At 43.6% G+C, this 19,669-nt stretch overlaps 1 protein-coding gene across 2 annotated transcripts in view; it reads left to right on the top strand.

Annotated features, from left to right (window-relative positions):
- The window catches only part of Pdlim1 (PDZ and LIM domain 1), a 44,243-nt gene that overhangs the window by 10,671 nt on the left and 13,903 nt on the right, over positions 1–19,669 (top strand). For both annotated transcript variants that reach the window (XM_034487638.2, XM_076920558.1), the window contains exons 2-4: positions 8,663–8,814; positions 11,134–11,218; positions 16,058–16,251. In XM_034487638.2, the coding sequence (XP_034343529.1) occupies positions 8,663–8,814; positions 11,134–11,218; positions 16,058–16,251 (431 nt within the window). The remainder of the gene's footprint in view (positions 1–8,662; positions 8,815–11,133; positions 11,219–16,057; positions 16,252–19,669) is intronic.

Here is a 19,669-nt window from a genome sequence, read left to right as displayed (position 1 = left end):
TGGTAGCTAAGAGGTTGTAAGTCAGTGCCATATCCTTGCAGATAAAGTTCTGAGCTAGGGAGTGCTGGGTGAGTTCCTGGGCCCAGGTTTAGAAGCCAGCTCCAAGGAGCACAGGTGAGTGGTGTTCTGTAACACTGAGAAATGGACCTGCAGGCCTAGCCAAAGGGAAAGAGAGGTTTGGCTTTGTTTTCCTTCAGAGGGGAGGGGTATTGATGCCACAGAACATATAAAACAACTGACAAAGGCTCGCTGAAACTCCCATGTCAAAACAGCAACAATTAATTTACTATCCAGTCCAAGAACACTGATTTTTCTTTCTTCTCTTGTTACAAGGTCTTCCTTGGTAGGCCAGGCTGGCCTTGAGTTCATTGTGGATCCCAGAATGGCCTTCAACTTGGATTTGGTGTCAAGAGTGTTGGGAGTGTAGGTGTGCATAGTCACTCCAGGCTGGTTGGAACATTTGAGAACAAAATGGGGTGCTTTCCATAGTTAAGAGGAAATAGGTTACTGTCCTGGGCACACAAAGGTGTTTGGTAATCCTAGCTGTGAAATAGTTCTTTTCTTTGGTGCTGGGGATTGAATCCAGGGCTTTACCACCATGGAGTTCCTATTCAGCCCATCATAAAGTGCTTTTTACATGTAATGGCTTTGCATTGCTTTTGAACAAAGCCCTCAGTCCCAAAGTCATTGATATGTGGGACCCAGGAGGCAACATAAATGGGGCTGACTGGAGGGTGAAGGAATAAGATGAATCACAGTATGAGTGATGACAACTGGCGGCTGATACTGGGTATCTGTACTAGAAGCAGTAGAACATGATGGGGTTTGTGGCTAAGTGGGTGATGTTTCTCATTTAGTGGGATGGAGTCTCCTCAGTTGGTGCTGATTTTTACCACATGGAAATCTAAGCCCAGAACTGCCAGATTTTTTTCATAAGCTTAGAGTCTATGGTTTTATATGAAATCTATCAATATGTGATTTAAATTAAAACGAATAGAAAGCAACTTTGGTTGCGGATCAGATTCATTTGATGGGCTCAGCTGTCAATTTCAAATGCAGACAGTTAAAGGAATACATGCATTCAGCTGCCAGTAGGACTTGGATTTTAAGTAGGACCCTCTAAAGATCCATTAAGGCAGTGGTTCTCAACCCTTCGAATGCCATGGCCCTTTAATGCACGTTGTGGTGACCCCAATCATAAAAATTATTTCATTGCTACTTCATAATTGTAATTTTGCTACTCTTATGGATTATAATGTAAATATCTGATATGCAGTATATCTGATATATGAACCCTGTGAAAGGGTTGTTCAACCCCCAAAGGGGTCACAGTCATAGGTTAAGAACTGTTGCACTAAGAACATGGCTGGGCTAGTGGCTGATTGGGTAACCCCTGGAATGGGTTCAGTGTGAACTGTCATTTGAAAGTGTGCTGACTACTTTTATATCGACTTGACACAAGCTAAAGTCATCTGAGAGGACAGAACCTCAATTAAGAAAATGCCTCCGTAAGATATGGCTGCTGACAAGCCTGTAAGGCATTTTCTTAATTAGTGACTGGAGGAGGGCCCAGTTCATGGTGAGTAGGGCCATCCCTGGGCTGGTGGTCTTGGTTTCTATAAGAAAGCAGGCTGAGCAAATCATGAAGAGCAAGCCAGTAAGCCGCATCCTCCCATGGCCTCTGCATCATCTTCTGCCTCCAGGTTCCTGTCCTGTTTGAGTTCTGCCCTGACTTCTTTCAGTGGTGGACAACAATGTAAAAGTTTAATCCAAATAAACTCTTTACTCCCCAACTTGCTTTTTCGGTCATGGTGTTTGAGCACAGTAACTCTGATTAAATCAAAAAGTGTCTGTCCAGTGAGGTCATCTGAACCTCAGCGTGGCTAATGGTCTCTGGTTGTCTCTTTGCAGGAACTGGACAGTGAATACAGCGAGGACATTATTATTTATTGTGATTTTTAGATAAAGATACAGGTTCTCACAGCTTGTTCTGGGTTTCCAGTGTCGTATCCCTTTTTCCTCCTTTGTGCCCTGTTCTGTCTGCATACTGTGTGTGAGACTTGGCCTGCTCTAACCTGCCTCTTTGCACATGTGCATGTGTGTGTGTGTGTGTGTGTGTGAGTATGTACATACATGGATATGAAGGTACAAGGACAGAGAAAGGCATCATGTATTCTTTTGAGACAGTATCTCTTCCTGAACCTGGAATCTATCCTATCCCATCTTAGGACAGCCAGCAAGCACCAGCAATCTTCCCGCCTCTACACTCCCTCACCTCTCTACAGTGCTGGGGTTTCAGGTTCAGAGGAAGACCATATCAGTCTTGTTACACAGGTGCTGGCATCCAGACTCACATCTCTGTGCTTGTTCAGTAAGCAGTCTTAACCACTGACCCATCTCTCCAGCCCCCATCATTAGCCTTTGGTTGTATTATAGCATCTAGCACATGTATCATCTGCCTGTCTCTCCAGGGACTGTGAACTCCTAGGTAGCAGGCTCAGTCCTTTTCATAACATGTGGTTCCTGGAATTCACAACCAAGAGCTCACATTTCTTTAGTTCTGAGTGCTTGCTCTGTTTTGAGTCATTTAGGCAACCCTCGCCGCAGCATTCCCATGTCAGGGTTGCTGTCTTCATCTGTCTTGAAGAGCGAGGCCCACAGAGGCACTAAATCTCATGTAAGGATATCAAGTCCTGGCCCCCTGCCTCTAGAAGTCATAACTTAACCAACAAGCTACTAATCTTTCATAATATGCACGGAGATGTGTGCCCAGTGAGTGAGTGCGAAAGGAAGCCTGGGGGAGGAGGAAGTGTGCCAGTGTCACAGAGGAGAGGCTTAGCTCTTACTTGTGGTCAGTGTCAGGCAGCTGGCTCTGTGAATGTGCCTCACTGAAGAATGAGGGAGGGCTACATCACAGTTCTGTTTTGCATGATTTAAAAGTGAAAGTTAAACATCTTAGTAAGATGGAGCCCCCAGGCTATCCCCTCCCCACTCTGACGCATCAAGTCTCTGCAGGATTAGGCACATCCTCTCCTACTGAGGCCAGACAAGGCAGTTCTCTACTATGCTGGGGGCTGTGCTGTGCTGAGGGCCTCATCCAGCCTGTGTATGCGGTTTGGTTGGAGTGGGGATGGGAGGAGGGACTCTAGGAGGAGCAGGCAGGGAGGGGAGCAGCATTCAGGATGTAAATAATAAAAACAAACAGAAAGAGCTGACCCTGGGTGGGAACAGGGAAGGTATCTTAGGATCCTAGAGTGTAGAGTCAGTGTGCAGGGTGGCAGCCTTCAGGTAAGGAGTGGCCATCTGGGGACGGGATGGGCCCAAGGATGAATTCAACTTGAGTGACTGCTACAGAACCAACAAAACACTCGTTCTTTAATATACATTGTTGCACCTAAGCCAGTCTACTTTTTATAGTAACAGTTGTATACTTTAGTTGCAAGATCTCTGGGGGAAGAAGCTGTTGAAGGAATTTGGGGGAATGTCCACTTAACTAATGGGTCTGGGTTTTTTTGTTTTTTTTGTTTTTAATTTAAGCTGACTCTATCATGAGCTGATTCTCTGATTCTGATGGAATTTGATGGTTGCTAAGAAATTTGGATAGACAGTGCTGTAGCAGATCCTGGAGCCTGCCTTGACTTGCTCCTCACAAGCTGAGTCACCTTGAGCAAGTGGCTTAACCCTTGCTCCTTCATTTCCTCATCTTCAATGATGCAAATAACATTGCCTGCCTGTGGCATCATGAGAGGATCATAAGCCAGTCCTCACTAACCACTTAGATTGTCCTTGACATACAGTGAGTCTCATTAATAGTGGCCACTGATAGGATTGAGGTTCATCTGGTGTGCGGTAGAGGACACCATTCAGGACAGGAACTTGCCAGCCGTGAGAGCCAGGTCTTCAGCAGTCCTTTTCAATTCTGTCTTATGATTGGCATGTTTGATAACGGGTGGGGCTCTGGGTTCCAGCTCAAGTGCAGAGTAGTGGAACTGTTGTTTCATGCCTAGGAGGCACCTGGCCAACAGGGTTTTGTGGCACTCCAGTTCTTTGTGTAGAAAGAAGGACACGGCTGATGTGCCTCTTTAAGTTCTGGGTTTTTTTTCCAGTGGACTTACTTAGAGTCTCTGTCACGGTATTACACTGAAGCAAGAAAGGGTAGGATTTCTTATGAGGAGTTCTGTGTTAAAACCAGGCATAAGCTTTTAGCTGCACGAATGTGAACCACTTACAGCTTCTCTCGAGTCCTATCTCTAAAATGTTGTCTAACGGTTTCTTGCTCATCTAATCTGTGCGAGCAAGATGTTGTGAGTACTCTAAATCTGTTGGAGGAATAAGCTCTGTGAAGGTAAGTTCTGCGATTCATTCAATCCACCCTCCCTATTCCCACCTCCACTTGTTTTTTTTTTTTTTTTTTTTTTTTGAGACAGGGTCTCATGTAACCTAAGTTGGTCTCAAGTACATTGTGTAGCCAAGGATAACTTTGAATTTCTGATCTTCTTGCCTCTACCTCCCAAAATCAAAATGCTATTGTGTCCAGTTTATATTTTATTGAGAATCAATCCTTGAGCTTTGTACATTCAAGGCAAACAGTCTACTTTTTGGGCTGTATCCACAGCCCCAACCTTGTAGAGAAGAGATGGTTCATAAAAGAATGTTAGCTCATTGGTGTCTGATCTGATCTGATGATTTTTTTCTTATAGTTTTCAAAACTTTCCTTTGGCTCAAAAAAAAAAAAAAAAAAAAAAAAAAAGAAAGAAAGAAAGAAAGAAAAAAAAAAAAGAAAAGGGAAATCAGACTGAAGGATGGGTTGCTAGGTCCAAATTACTCAGGTGTGGGGCTTCTAAGACTGGTTTTAGCTTGTCTGGGGCCTGCTGGGATGTTCTCTGCAGAAATGCCACTCCCATAAAATGAACCAAATGCTGGAAATTCCGGACTTCTTAGCAACTGAACATAAAAAGAAGTTTCTAAGTCTAGGATAGTCATTTTAAAGGGGAAACAGTTACTTGATTTTTTTAAAAAAAACATTGTTGATTATTTTGAAATATTCATTTTAAATAATAAAGTATGTGTGTGCCCATGTGGGTACAGAGAAAGTCAGATCCCTGCTCTGTCACTCCTCTCCTTATCCCCCTGAGATGGGTCCTTCCTCTTTACATTTTTAAAATTCAAAATAAATGTATTTTTATTCAATATATTCTGATCATGGTTTCTCTTCTGTTCTCCCAGACTTTCCCCACCTCTCCATTCTCTCTCTCTCTCTTTCTCTCTCTCTCCCTCTCTCATAAGAAAACAAACAGGCAAATAAAAAGACAAACAAGGATAAAAGAAAATGAACAAACAAGTAAACAAAACAAAAGAAACTAAGAATGAGCAGGAAATACCTATACACACACATACCCAGAAAACCTCAAAATTGAAAACCATAATATACAAGCAAAAGACCAGTAAGGTTAAAAAAAAAAAAAAAGTAGAAACAAAGCAATACAAGACTAAAAAAAAAAAAAAAAAAAAAAAAAAAGGTTTCATTCAAAAATGCCCCTGAGTTCATTTTTGAGTTCGCCATCTATTCCTGGCCACAGGGTCTACCCCTAAGTGTGATTTGTATACCCAGTGACTCCCTTGGAGAAACGATTTTTTTCTTTGTGATCACTTGTTAATTGGAGAGGGATGGAGGCTTATATCTTGCCCATCTCAGCAGTGGGACCCAGTCTGGTTTGGTCCTGTACAGGCGCTGTAGTGTCTGAAAGACATTATTTCCTCCATATCACCCACCGTGGCTCTTGCCATGGGTCCACCTCCTCTTCCACACAGTTCCCAGAGCCCTGAGAGACAAGGTCTCTTACTGAACCTGGAGCTTGCCATGTTTTAGTTCGCTGGCTGCCCTCAGGCCTCAGCAATCCTCCGGTCTCTCCCACTACCCAAGCTTTGGGACAAAGCAACCAACACTCGGCTTTTACATGGGGCTTGGGGAACCTGAGTTCAGGTCCTCATGTTTACACTGAAAGAACTCTTACCCACTGGATAATCTTCCCAGTTCGTGATAACATCTTTAAGGACAGTGGATACTTTAATCTGAATCATTCTTTGGGTATTTATTTTGAGAACCTCCTATCACATGCTTAGAGGTCAGGGAAGACGTGGAGAAGTGTGATTTAAGTAGAGACTTAAAAGGTGAGAAAAGTCAGGCAGGCAGAGTCAAAAATACTGAGGTGGAAAAAAACTCAGGGAGGAAACTAGAGCTTAGTGAGGAGGTGGCCTGAGGGGAGGCCTTGCTAAAGTGTTTCAGGGTTATCCTAAAGGGACTCCCTCTTTTATACTATTACATTTGGTCATAAATAAGTGGCTTTGATTGACATTGTTCTCCTGGTTTTTCAGCTAGTCTGCTTGGAGGTAGAATTTGCCAGTCTAGAGCCATTACCAATCTCAAATAAAATGATACTTAGGACCATGGAAAGTGAGCTCGTGGTTACAACAGAGCTTGAGGCCAGCCTGGAATACCTAAGACACTGTCCAAAAACATCAAACAAACTCAAACAAAAAAGCAAAAGTCTGCATTGTCATTTGGAAAACGTGGACTGTATATAGCATAACACCAGGTCAGCCTGTGTGTTTACTGCTACACTAAGTGACTCAGAATGAGTTTCCTATTGCTTATTGAAAGGAAAGGCTGTGTCAGACATCTCACTCAGCGACTGCCTGGAGCACAGCTCCTGTTTCGTGAGAGTCAGATGGGAGAGCCGGAGAGAAAGGGTAGGAGGTCAGGGTCTCTGAACTGGTTTCCGGTCTTCACATTCCAGAGGGAGTTTTTGTCTGGGGAAGCCAGACAGGACCTTAAGGACTAACTCAACTCTTCATTTTGTGGGGTCAGGGTGCCAGATAGGTAGTGGGACCCCTCAGGACCCCCACACCAGCAGCCCTATGAGGGCTAGTGTTTTTTGGTTTTGTTTGGATTCTTTGGGGACTTGGCAGTGGAAAACTGAGGCTTGTTTCCTTAGTCTTGTATCCTGATTTGGTACTTTGAAGGACCAGCGTATGGAGACACCCGTGGATTGAAACATCTTCCATTAGTTCCCAGAGCTACAGGGTTTTCCTTTGGGCACTGGGGATCTGGGTGTGTACCATTCTTCCCCTGGCTTCCCGTTTAGGATGACCTTTTAATGTTGTACAGTCACGGACTAGCCCTGGGGTGATGATGGTAACAGTTTGGTATATCCCTGCTAAGAAAACTGCTCCAGTAGTGAACAGTTACTCAGAGGCTAGTGCTGCTTCAAAATGGGTGTCGTTTATCATGTTAGCATCTATGTTCACCTGAAATGCCGTTGTAGGTCTATGTGGGGGCACCTTTACTCTGTCTCCTGGGAATCCTCAGTGGACAAATGGATTTGAGGACCTGTGTCATTTATTAACTGGCCATCCCATGGTCTGCAAATTTGAAATGACTGGTCTGGAAGCATAGCTTGTAGAAAACCAGCCACCTGTAGGGAAGGACCCTAACCATGGACAACTTCCTGGTGCAAACCCACACTACCATATTTAGAAAATTTTATTTATTGATTTTTTTTTTAATGGTAAAAGTAACTCAAGATCATTGTAAAGAAATTAACACATTACTGAAATGTGTAACTGTGAGTGATTCTAGTTTTGTCTGTGCTTCTAATTTATAATATATGCTAGGATTTTACAGAAATAGAAGTTATTATACACAATATTCCCTAAATGTGTACATTTAAAACATATGTTAATGACTTATTTTGAGGTCAGAACACTGAGTGAGGCTCAAGGTTTGAGTCTGCAGGGGACTAGCTTGGTGTCTAGCAGTGTACTGGTTGGGTGACCCTGCTTCCTATAAAGCTCAGTCTCTGGTGTTCATTTCTTACAAAGTTGTTGTAAGGAGACAATGAGGTCACATACAGGAAAGACTCAGTACATGGTAACAGATATATAAACATCAAAGATTGCTGCTAGTTAAATTAGAATTTTGGCACACTGTCTTAGTTAGGGTTTCCATTCATTGCTGTGAAGAGACACTAGAGCCAAAGCAAGTCTTATAAAAGAAAGCATTTAATTGGGGCTGGCTTACAGTTTCAGAGGTTCAGTCTGTTATCATCATGGTAGGAAGAATGGCAGCATGCAGGCAGATGTGGTGCTGGAGGGAGATCTCTATCTTGATCTGAAGGCAGCAGAAGGGAACTGTCTTCCACAAGGAGGTTCTCTCTTCCACACTGGCAGAGCTTGGGTACCAGGAGAGCTCAAAGCCTGCCTACACAGTGATACATGTCCTTCTCCAACAAGACCACACCCACTCCAACAAGGCCCCACCTCCTAATAGTGTCACTTCCCATGGACCAAGCATATTCAAATTATCACACACACTTTCTTTTGCACTACTCTCCCTGTTTTTTTTTTTTTTTTTTTTTTCATCCTTCCAAGGTCTTGCTATATATCTGAGGCTGTTCTCAAACATACTGTGTAGCTCAGGCTAGCCTCAAATTTTCTCCTACTTCAGTTTTCCTAGACCTGGGATTACAGATGTGCAGCATCACGCCAGGCTCTCCCTTTCTATGCTTTGCTCTTTATCAGTGAGTATTTAACCCAATGGCATTTACTCATTGGTTTGTCTGGAGACAAATAGTAACTGATATGTGATCCCTTCTGTTGCCAGGTCACTCCCGGAAGCAAGGCTGCTATAGCTAATTTATGTATCGGAGATTTGATCACAGCCATTGATGGAGAAGATACCAGCAGTATGACACACTTGGAAGCTCAGAACAAAATTAAGGGATGCACAGACAACATGACGCTCACAGTATCCAGGTGAGGCTGTGGAAATATTAACTGATTTCTATAGACTGGTGCTTGTGGACAGGACCTGCCTCCCCTCTCAGAAGTCTTTGCACTTCCCTAGTTCTGTGCTGTGCGTGATGAAAGTGCATCATGTCTGTGGCTTTGGGCTTCTTATCTCTTGTAGGTTTATCTTGTAGGTCTGCCTCTTTCTATTAAGTTGCCACACTTTCACTTGATCAGACACAACTAACGAAAATCTTGAGGTAAAATGGGTTAGACACTGTTAAGGCGTAATGAAATGCAAATGTCTTCCTCAGGTCCTCCGAGTATCAATTTAGATTGGTGTTCCTTCCAAGCACCCAAGGAGTAGGGGCTGTTGCGTTGTGAGATCACAGCCACTGTTAGATAAAGTGCCGAGTGTAACCTAAGGTGAACTACAGGAAAAGAGCACAGGCGTTGAGCAGACAGCTCAGGAACGCACCTTGGAAGCTATAATTAGGGTAGAATTTCCATTCGCCTTTCACTTGGTTGTGGAAGGAGCCCTAGGAAGCCAAGATGCCAGGAGTGGTTGGCTCAGCTTTGAGTGGCTTCCTAGTTCCTGTTGGATCAAGTTCAGGTTCTGTTTGCTGGGTGAACCTGCTTTATTTAATGGCTCACCAACCTTCGCTTTTATAGTTCTTCATTATGTTCTCCTCTGTCAAGTACATTTTGTGACCTTTGTGTTCCCCTCCTCCTTGTGCTATAGGATTGTTAGACAGACCAAGATTGGATGAACAATATGAGAATATTTTGTTCCTTTCAGAGCCCTGCTAACTCTGGGAGGAGAACCGTTCCATTATGACTCCTTCAAAAGCACATTGGCCCTTTGTTCTTGTCTCTTGTTCTTTCTGGCTCAGCCCACATCCTCTCCCTCAAACTCATGGTCAGGTCACTCATGCATTTATTCAGAGGTTCTTGATTTTTTTTTTTTAATTTCACTTGCCAACAAATTGTACAGGTGTGTCTTATAATTGTCACCAGTTACTGTGACAAATACAAAGTAAAGTATGAATATTCTCTATCTTGAAGAGAGAGAGAAAAAAAAAAAGAGCCCCATGCTAATAAAACTTGAAATCAGACTAAGACCATTGCTGTGTGGTTGGCAGGAAGGAAGTCCTTTGCAAGACTGAAAAAGGATGCTTGATTCATAAATATGTTGGTGATATGGTCTAGGCTAGATGTTCAAGTTAGGCCCTGTTTTTTTTCTCCCAGCCCCAAGTTCCCAGAAATAAGATTCAGATTCAAAATATATTTACAAATACCTTGGACTTATAGCTAGGCTCTATTTGATTAGATGTAACTTAAAATATCCCATGTATTCTAGCCTGCATTCTGCCACGTGGCTGGTTATCTATGCTTAGATATGATGGAGTCAGTTATCACACCTTCCCAGTGAATCTCTCTGCCTCCTTCTTTCCCAGAATTCTTTCTCTTCCTGATATCCCACTTTCTATTTCCTGCCTAAGGCATAGGCCAGAGGCTTTCTTATTGACAGGCGATGCAGCCATACAATACACGAGATGTTCTCTCTACAGCTAGGAACACTGAGCCTGGATAGAGTTGAAGTCTATCCCACCTTGAATTGAGTTGGCAGCCTGAGGCAGGCTTAGTAAGTCAGAGGAGCCTGGTGGCTTCCTCAGTTCCCCAGACTGTAATGAGAGAGGCTGAGGCTTGATTAGAAGGCAAGCCAGCTTGGGAAATCCCTTCAGGCTGTGTGTAGGAGTCAACCAACATGAATGCCATCTAATTGATAAGTAGGGGGTGGGTTTGATGTCAGGGTTCAAGTCCAGAGAGTAGAAGTTAAGACAAAGGGGATGCTTTTCCCTAAATTGCTTTTAGCATGTAAAGTTGTTTCTTGGTGTCCATAGAGGTCAGTCCCCAGAATTGTCGTGGATGTCAAAAATCTATGACTACCCAAGTCCCGTCTGTACAAAGCAGTGTAGTACTTGCACATACTCTATGTGTATCTTCCTGCAGTCTTTTAAGTCATCTCTAGGTTACCTATACTACCTAATGCAGTAGAAATGCTCTGCCCATGATTGATGTACCATAAGACTAAGACAAGGGGAAAAGTCTGTACACGCTCTGTACAGATGCAGAGCTTGTCTGCAGTTGACTGAATCTAAGCAGAATCTGTAGATACAGAGGTTGAACTGGATTCTTTATTTAACATGAGCAAGACAGCAGCTTTAGGCTGGGAATATTGCTCAGTGGTGGAGCCCTTGCTTGACCTGAGTTTGGTCATCAGCACTGCAGTGCAGAATGAGACAAAACAACAGAGGGAACGACAGCTCTGTTCATCTGCCGCAGGTCTGAACAGAAGATCTGGTCTCCTCTAGTGACCGAGGAGGGGAAACGCCACCCCTACAAGATGAATTTAGCATCGGAACCCCAAGTAAGTACTCGCTTATCTTTGCCCCTCCTCTGCCAGCTGCTTTCCTGCTTGGGCATTGTTCAGATAGCCTCTGTTTTTCCTGCACTGGAGGTCTGGGGATAAAGTGGCCTGGAGAGGCCTCCACTGTCATTGCTGGGATCTGGCTTCAGTTCAGTTCTTCCCGTAAGGGAAACTGTCAGAGGAAAGGGCTGGAAAACCCCAGGGCAGGGATATGGCCTGCAATGGAGTAAGAAGGAGTAGAAAGGCAGGCGAGGGGAGACAGGGACAGAAGCCTTCCTGTAAATAGGATTGGTAGGACTCTACTGAAACCTGAGAGCTAACTCAGCTCTTACAGATTGGATATGGAAGACTCATCCCAGAGGTGAGGATACCTTTAGGCCTGAAGCAGAGTGAAAGAGAAACACAGGGATTCAATAGTGCTTCCTTCCCCTGTGAGTCCTGAGGTGGAAATCTGTTTTTGTTACGGTGAAACTTGAGGAAAGGCATTAAAATTAGTTAAATGAGGTGGCAGTTGATCTTGGAAAAATATAGGAAGGAATCACTGCATTGTTTGTTGGTCAAGTAGAAATTTCTACAACAGTCGATTGTTCTGAGATTCCATATTTACAAACGAATCTCTTGGTAGAGTGTTTTTACCTCTCCCTTAGTTGTGTATTCTAAGATAACAATACTGTGTGGGTATATTTTGAAATAATACAAAAATATTTAGAACACATTGGTAAAATGCCCATGTTGCTTACCACAAACTATGTTCTCTTGTTGGATAAATGAATGAATTATTAACAGTAAGTGTGGCTGAAAAAGTGGCTTATGGGTAAAGTGCGTTCACATGAGCACAAGGACCTGAGTTTTGGATTTCCAGTATCCATGTGTCAAAGCTGGGCATGACTGTGCCCATCTGCAATACCATCAACTTGAGCTGGTTTGCCAGCTCATCCAGAAGGCTGAGCTTTAGGTTCACGGAAAGACTCTGTGTCTAAAAGTGTGGAGAAGTGATTGAGGGAGACATCAATCTCCAGCCTCCACACACAAGTGCACACACTCACAAGTGCACACACACACACAAGTGCATATAGACACACACACACACACATGTACATGCACATATGCAAAACAACCACAAATAAGTAAATAGCTTTTTTTTTTTTACAATTTTCAAAATGAGATTGTAATTATTATATATTTAAACCACAGTTGAAGATTTGAAATTGACATTTTCTTTTCTAAGTTTGAGACACTATTTATTTTATTTTATTTTATTTTATTTTATTTTATTTTTTTTTTGGTTTTCGAGACAGGGTTTCTCTGTGTAGTCCTGGCTGTCCTGATACTCACTCTGTAGACCAGGCTGGCCTCGAACTCAGAAATCCGCCTGCCTCCCAAGTGCTGGGATTAAAGGTGTGCGCCACCACCGCCAGCACACCGCTTAGTTTTTTACATAACAATAGTAATGAAAAGATAACACATAGTTATGTATAGCATAGAAATGATATGAAATTGAATTCCTATGGTTCCTGAGTATATGTAAATTGAATGGTTGATGTTAAGCCTTAATTTCTTAACGGGCTTTCATTAAAATTTCAGAAATGTAGTCATAATTTTTCCTTTTTGTAATAACAATCATATAAAATGCTAAGATCTTTTAAGGATCTTTTGTACCTGTCATGTTGAAACTGACATGAACATATAATTCTGTGTAAGCCCTTTAAGGAAATTCATTAAATGTTATTCTGTAAACTGGAAGTTGTATAACAAGTTTAAATTATGCCAGAGTTAATTATAGTTTTTCTGGTAATCTAGTTGTTTATTAAATGTACTGTATGTGTTAGATTTTGATGTGTTAAGTTCCCATATAGTTTTATAACACAAGGAATGATTTTGGTTTAACTTGGTCCAAAATGATCACTTTTCACTTGAACCAACTATCTATATCTTAGTTATACTTTTTCTTGATATTTTGTAGATCATTTCCAGATTAAAAAAAATTCTTCAGACTCCTTTAAAGGCTAGCTTGAGTGTGTTTTTCTCTTCATTCTTTATTCTTCACTCATGCAAAACTCCTCCCGCCTTCCCTTTTCCCAGATCTTCCATTTCTGAGACTTCTGAGCTAGAGGACCAGTACTGAGAACAGAGTTCATGGATATTGTAAAGATCTGCTTGTTCACGTAAAGCTAACCAACACCCTAGCTTATCTGAGGTCAACATAGTTACATACCTAGTTTGTATTTCCTCATTATTGAGTTTCCTTGGCGACCAGTAAATACAAAGCCCAAACAATTACATCATCCCTTCTAAAAGGCAAGCCCTAAATCCGTCTGCCTTCTGGAAAGACTAGAATTCACATGGGGGGTAGAAATATTTCTTTTATGTACAAGCCAGATGCATTTTTGAAAGATGCTTTATAAAGCAAGAATCAAGAATTAAAAAAAAAAAAAAAAGCCACCCCAGTGGAAAAAAACTCCACTATTCCCACAAAAGAAAACCAGGGTGGGGGTGGGGTGGGGAGGGCTGAGGAGTTGACTTCTCTTGCCAGGCCTGTCTGAGGACCTGAGTTGAATCCCTGGGGCCCACATGATGGAAGGTGAGAATGGATTCTTCTAAATTGTCCTCTGATCTATAATGTGGGCAGTAAATAAATAAATACACAATAAGGTGGACTTCTGACTGGAACTAGTTTTGTTTCTATGGGAAAAGAAGATGGGCCCTATTGAGACCCTGCCCTGTTCTGCCCTTTGCTTGGTGCACAGACAGTGTTACACCATGTCCTTCTGAAGAAGCAGAGAAGTGAGCTCAGAGAGGCGTAACTTGCCCATGGCCAAACAGAACGTGTCACGGGAAATTGAAGGCAAGACTAAAGAATAAACATCCTTTGCTGCTCCCAGAATTGCTGTGGAGACAGGAGAAGGGTACATGCTGGGTGCTGCCCTGTGTCTACCCATGATACCTGAGTGATGGGGGTGAGAGCCCCTGGCCACTAATCTGTGAATTGGCTGCTGTCTTTCACAGACAGTGTTCAATGACTTTATGATTCCTTTGAATTAGTGCACATAAAATTACCTAGCCAGTCCTTCTGACAAATTTTTTCTTTAACATCCTCTTTTGTGATTGTTTGTAGCCAGGCTTGGTGGCAGAAACAGGTGGATCTCGTGAATTCGAAGCCAGCCTGGTCTACATAGTGAGTTTCAGGACAGCCAGGGCTACATAGAGAGAGAGAGACTCTGTCTCAAAACAAACAAACAAAAATAGAAGCTCTTTTTATTATTTTATTATTTTTATTATTTTATTGTTTTTATTATTTTATTATTTGTGCAGACATGGACAAAGTCAACTAAACTTCACTGATTCTGACTTGAAAAAAATTTACTAGAATAATAAAGAAAAAATGTGTTCATCTGCCTTTTACTTTAAACTAGTTTCTTAATGAATTAAACAGTTCTCATTCATAATGTTTTCTAATTAAACACTTAAGTTTCCTTTTTTAAAAGGAAAAGAAAAAGAACAATAGAAGAACTAGAATTTTTTTGGTCATTTAGGTGTTTAAGAAGAAAGCAGGGTTTAGAAGAATTTTTCTTGGGAACTCAGAAAACGCATTGTTTGGAAGGCTACACAGCTTGCGACACTGGAAGCTGGGATTGATTTTGAGCATTGGAACACGAAGAACCTTGCTAACTGAGATAACCTGTGCTAATTTTTTTAAAACTTTATTTATTTTATTTATTTTATTTTATTTTATTTTATTTTTATATGAGTACACTGTAGCTGTCTTCAGACACACCAGAAGAGGGCATCAGATCCCATTACAGATGGTTGTGAGCCACCGTGTGGTTGCTGAGAATTGAACTCAGGACCTCTGGAAGAGCAATTGGTGCTCTTAACTGCTGAGCCATCTCTCCAGCCCAGATAATTTTTTTAAAAAAGAATGTTAGTTTAAAAAGGCTGTCTGGAACATGTCTTTAAACCCACCACTCAGGAGGCAGGGAAATCTGAGTTCGGGTCCAGCCTGGTCTAGAAAGTGAGTTTCAGAACACCTAGGGCCACAGAGAGAAACCCTGTCTCGATAGATAGATAGATAGATAGATAGATAGATAGATAGATAAAATAAAAAAAATCTAAAAAATGGTGTTTTGGTCTTGGCATGTTTACACAGATGGCTAGAGAGGTTGTAGTTATTATTGTGCACCAGATTTCTGGAGGTAGAACAGGGAATGAGGATACAAACTCAAAGTCCTTTGCCCATAGGTTCTGCCTTGGATCCAGCTTCCAGAACCTTCCATCTTGTGTTTTACCACAGGGAATAATAGGCCCTCAGTGCCTTAGCTGCCTTTTGCACGTTTTGAGACATGCAGTCAGCAGCTGCTCCTCTTCTTACCCTCTCTCCTTGCTGATCTGACCTGCTCGGGTCTGGGGAATTATCTCTGCCTTCTGACATCCAGGGCTTTGTGGTAGTCTAAGCTACCTCTCTACGCTCTTCGTTTTTCCCAATGCCTCTGGAATGTATCCTGAAAGGATGCTTCAGCTCTGACTTGGGTCCTGGTAGCCTGAGGCATGATGTGTTAGCCTCTCTAGAGGGACTCAATATCAACTCTGCTGGGTCTCGGGAAGGGCCAGAGATGGAGCTGACTGAGAGTGTGTGGGATTGCGGTTGTGCATCTGTGGATGCTTTACCACTTATTGACAGGCATTGTCTCCTTGTGTTGGTCTGAGCCCCTCTGCCCGAAGCTGAAGTTTAGATTTGAGCCAGGGCTGCTGTAGCTCAGCTGGAAGTTCTCCCTGTACTATACGGGATAAAGGGTATAGGGTGGACGGCTCCCTGATTTCTCCTCTGCTCCCTGTCTTCAGGAAGTCCTGCACATAGGGAGTGCTCACAACCGAAGTGCCATGCCATTTACTGCCTCACCTGCTCCCAGCACCCGGGTCATCACAAACCAGTACAACAACCCAACTGGTCTCTACTCATCTGAAAACATCTCTAACTTCAACAACGCTGTGGAGTCGAAGACCTCAGCTAGTGTGGAGGAGGCGAACAGCAGGCCGTAAGTAGACCCCTGAGGTCCCAGGCCAGTCCCGGGAGAGGCCCTTTCCAGTAGTTTCTTCAAGCAAGTTGCACTACTAAACATGGGGGAAAACATTTGACACTCAACTTCTTCACACGTGAAAAGGGATCCGTCCCTCCTCTTTGTAGGGTTGTAGTAGAAATAAGAAAATGTGTTGCTGGTGCAGCGGTCAAAGGTTCAAGTACCTGCTGTTGAGCCTGGGGATCAGGGTTCTATCCCTAGAACATACATACATGGTACACGGGTTTGGTGGCTTGGCTGTAGTTCCAGAGGTATAGACAGGGCATCTGGAACAAACAGGTTGGCCAGACTAGCTACACAGGTGAGCTCTGGCTTCAGTGAATAAGGTAGGGGAGCCATGGAGGAAGACTTTTGATGTCACCCTCCAGCCTCCACATGTCTGTGAGCACCTGTGCACCCACACTGTGCACCTATGTATACCCACACCCATAAGAGAGAGAAAAGAAAGCATAAAATGCCCAGCGCCATGTAGGATACAAACAGATCTTGTAATGGTGGAGAATCATTCTTGTCCTGAGCGCTGTGGTCATCCTCAGTTTCTGGCCATGGTCTTTCACAGGACCACCATCTGTGTCCTGAGGGAGTCCTCACTGTAGAGTATTTGGGAGGACCGCTGCACATTTCCCACTGGATCTGAGCAGCACACACAGTTGTGCAGACTTGGTGAAGCACTACTTGCTTCCTTACCAGTGTAGACCAGAAATGACAGAGATAAATCCTTGAAGCTGCAAGCGCCCACCCGTAAGGATGGATTCTGACCTGCGACAGAAGCTGGCTTAACAAGAGAAGAGATGGGACTGTAGGTGGAACCAGGCAGGCATGTCCTCTGTCACATACCTTTGGGCTGTACCTGCCTTTACCTCTCTATCTGGTCTCTCGTTTTTTCCAGCAGAGGGGCCTACATTTGCTCTGTCCCTGACTCTTTGGGACCAGATTTAGACACTTCAGCCACCCATGGCAAGGGAACTAGGTATGACGTGTTAAGTTAGGAGGGTGGGGAGCAGATTAGGACTCATACGGCTGAGGCAAGGCCTGCAGGGTAAGAGCTGCCAGTTCAAGCATAACTGAGCTGCCCTTGTGGAGCCTCACGTTTATGGTCTGCCCACACAGGGATGGTGGTTCCAACCAAACAGTTCCTGCAGGCCTAGGAGTCCCACCTCTGCCGATTACTTTCACTGAAACAAGTTAGGAATTCTTTTAATCCTGAAATTGCCAATTGTTAAATGTTGGTGACTTTCAAATTTTGTTTGAAAGAATGTAGTGCATTCCAAAATTATCCAACCTCTTAGGACTTTTATTCACTCAAGATTTTTTGTGTTGACTCCACAAGCCTAGTTTGCCATTCAGTTTCTTCCCTGTTCACCTTTATTAATCTGTCCACATTTTAGCTCATTTTAGGTGCAAATTAAATGGTTTAAATGCAAGTTAGGGGGGTGAGGTTACAGTCCCAGGCTCCTTAACTGTTTGGTGACTGTTGCAAGAACCCCTTTGTGTTTGAGGTCTCCAGGGTCTGGGGAGAGGAAGGGGTGGGAGAGAGATGGAGGGAGGATAGTAGATGAAGACAGATCAGACAGATATTGAGACTATTGATTGGCCATCTGCTGCACACAAGTCTTTGTCTCTGATACAGAGAGGACAGGATGGAACAGATCTGTATGTTCCTTAGAGTCTAGTGAGGCTTTGGTTTCAGAAGATGCTGGAGATCACTGGCTTTAATGGTAGTGGCCAGTATCACTACCTCTTACCCCAAATCATGGTTCCTGTGAGGTCTTACCTGCTCGGTAGGTTGATGCCCTTCTAAGTGGTTATGGGGATGCTGGGGATACATGGGAAAGTGCCATGCAGGATATCCTCTGAGCATCACACCCTGAAGGGAAGCTTGCATGCAGCTCAGTGATCTGAACACCGAGGACCACCATTCTTGGGTTTCACTGCTTATGGTGCTTGGAGAGGCTGGGAACGTGACCCTTCCTTTACTGTCCCAGAGTGGAATGTTCCATGATCTGGATTTAATAAACCAGGAAATGACACATCCTTAATTAAAAGAACTGCTATGCACTGGGAGAAGTATGTGCCTGGAAAGTATTTTTAGTGTGGCTGCCTTAGATATTTTTCCTTCCTTAATGTCTCCTTTCTTCTTCTCTCATGCTCTCTGATTGCTCTCCCCCCCACCCACCCTGCCCCCCATTGTCTGCTCCTGGCACACAGGCATGGTTTCTTTGGCTGCAGCGGCCTGAGGGGCTTCATCAAGTCTTCTTGCAGATTCCCTTAGCAAAGGGGGCCCATTATCTGTTTCAGCCCAAGCTCCTGGAGCAGGAATCTAAGAAATAGTGGGAATCCCTGAAGCCGGAGGACGCAAGGTAGCTGCTGAGCCTGCCATGTTTCTTGTATAGGGATATCTGCCTGGTGGCTTGTTTCTAGTATATTCTCAGAAATGAGAGATAGATGATCCTGCCAACCCAGCAGCCACTCCGTAACCATCCCTGCTCAGCACAAGGGCAGGAGCTGGCTCACCCCCACTGTTTAGTCTGAATTTGCTGAGGTTCCAGAACTGGCTAACTGCATACTTTGCCTCTGAGGTCATCACCCATTCCCTGGGGCTAACCCTCCCTGTTTTTTGTTTTTGGAGGTGGTGGGAGGGGTCCAAGCACTTCAGATAATTTTGCTGTATGTGTGGCTGTCTGTCTTGTAGGTCTTGGTACAGCAGCAGCCCAGGCAGGTCAGAATGTCAGCAGCAGCATTACCATCTGGGAAGGCAGATGAGGGTCTCCTCAGCTCACAGTGGAGGGGGAGGCCCTCTGCTTCCCTTCCCCTCTAGGTGACTTCAGCTCAGTAATCCTGTTTTGAGTACCTACTGTGTACCAGTTCTGGGAAAGAAATATTGCTAGCACCTTCGCTCACACCTCTTCAAATGTGTGTAGAAGGGACCTGTTGAAATTTGGTAATGCACAGACTAGACTTCATAATTTATACAATGTCTACTACTTTCTACAGGCTTGCAGATAGAGTCCTAGAAAATGGCTCTGCCTCCTGACAGCCTAGTGAGTGAGTTTAGGCAGACCTTGTAAATCCTCTGAAACCCTGTCTTCTGATCTTTGAGGTGGGCTCTTAGCCACTGGCCTTTCTACGGATTGTCGAGGGAATTCAGTACGTTGTGCTGGAAGGTGCTGAGGGGATGCTGGGTACTGCTGATTTCATTGGTGGGGAGACGTCTGCCTCAGCACTTCTGAGTGCCAGGGGCTCAGAGGGAAGAGTGGGAGCATATAAGAACATTTGAGAGGAGAGTTGCCTTGGCCTTTTGTGAACTTTTTTCTCTCTCCTAGTCATTGCCTATCAGTACTCTAGCCGGCATCCTGCTGAAGAGATGGCTCTCTTC

The sequence above is a fragment of the Arvicanthis niloticus genome, chromosome 1 (genome assembly GCF_011762505.2).
Source record: "Arvicanthis niloticus isolate mArvNil1 chromosome 1, mArvNil1.pat.X, whole genome shotgun sequence".
NCBI lineage: Eukaryota > Metazoa > Chordata > Mammalia > Rodentia > Muridae > Arvicanthis > Arvicanthis niloticus.
This window is presented reverse-complemented; position numbering and strand designations above follow the sequence as displayed.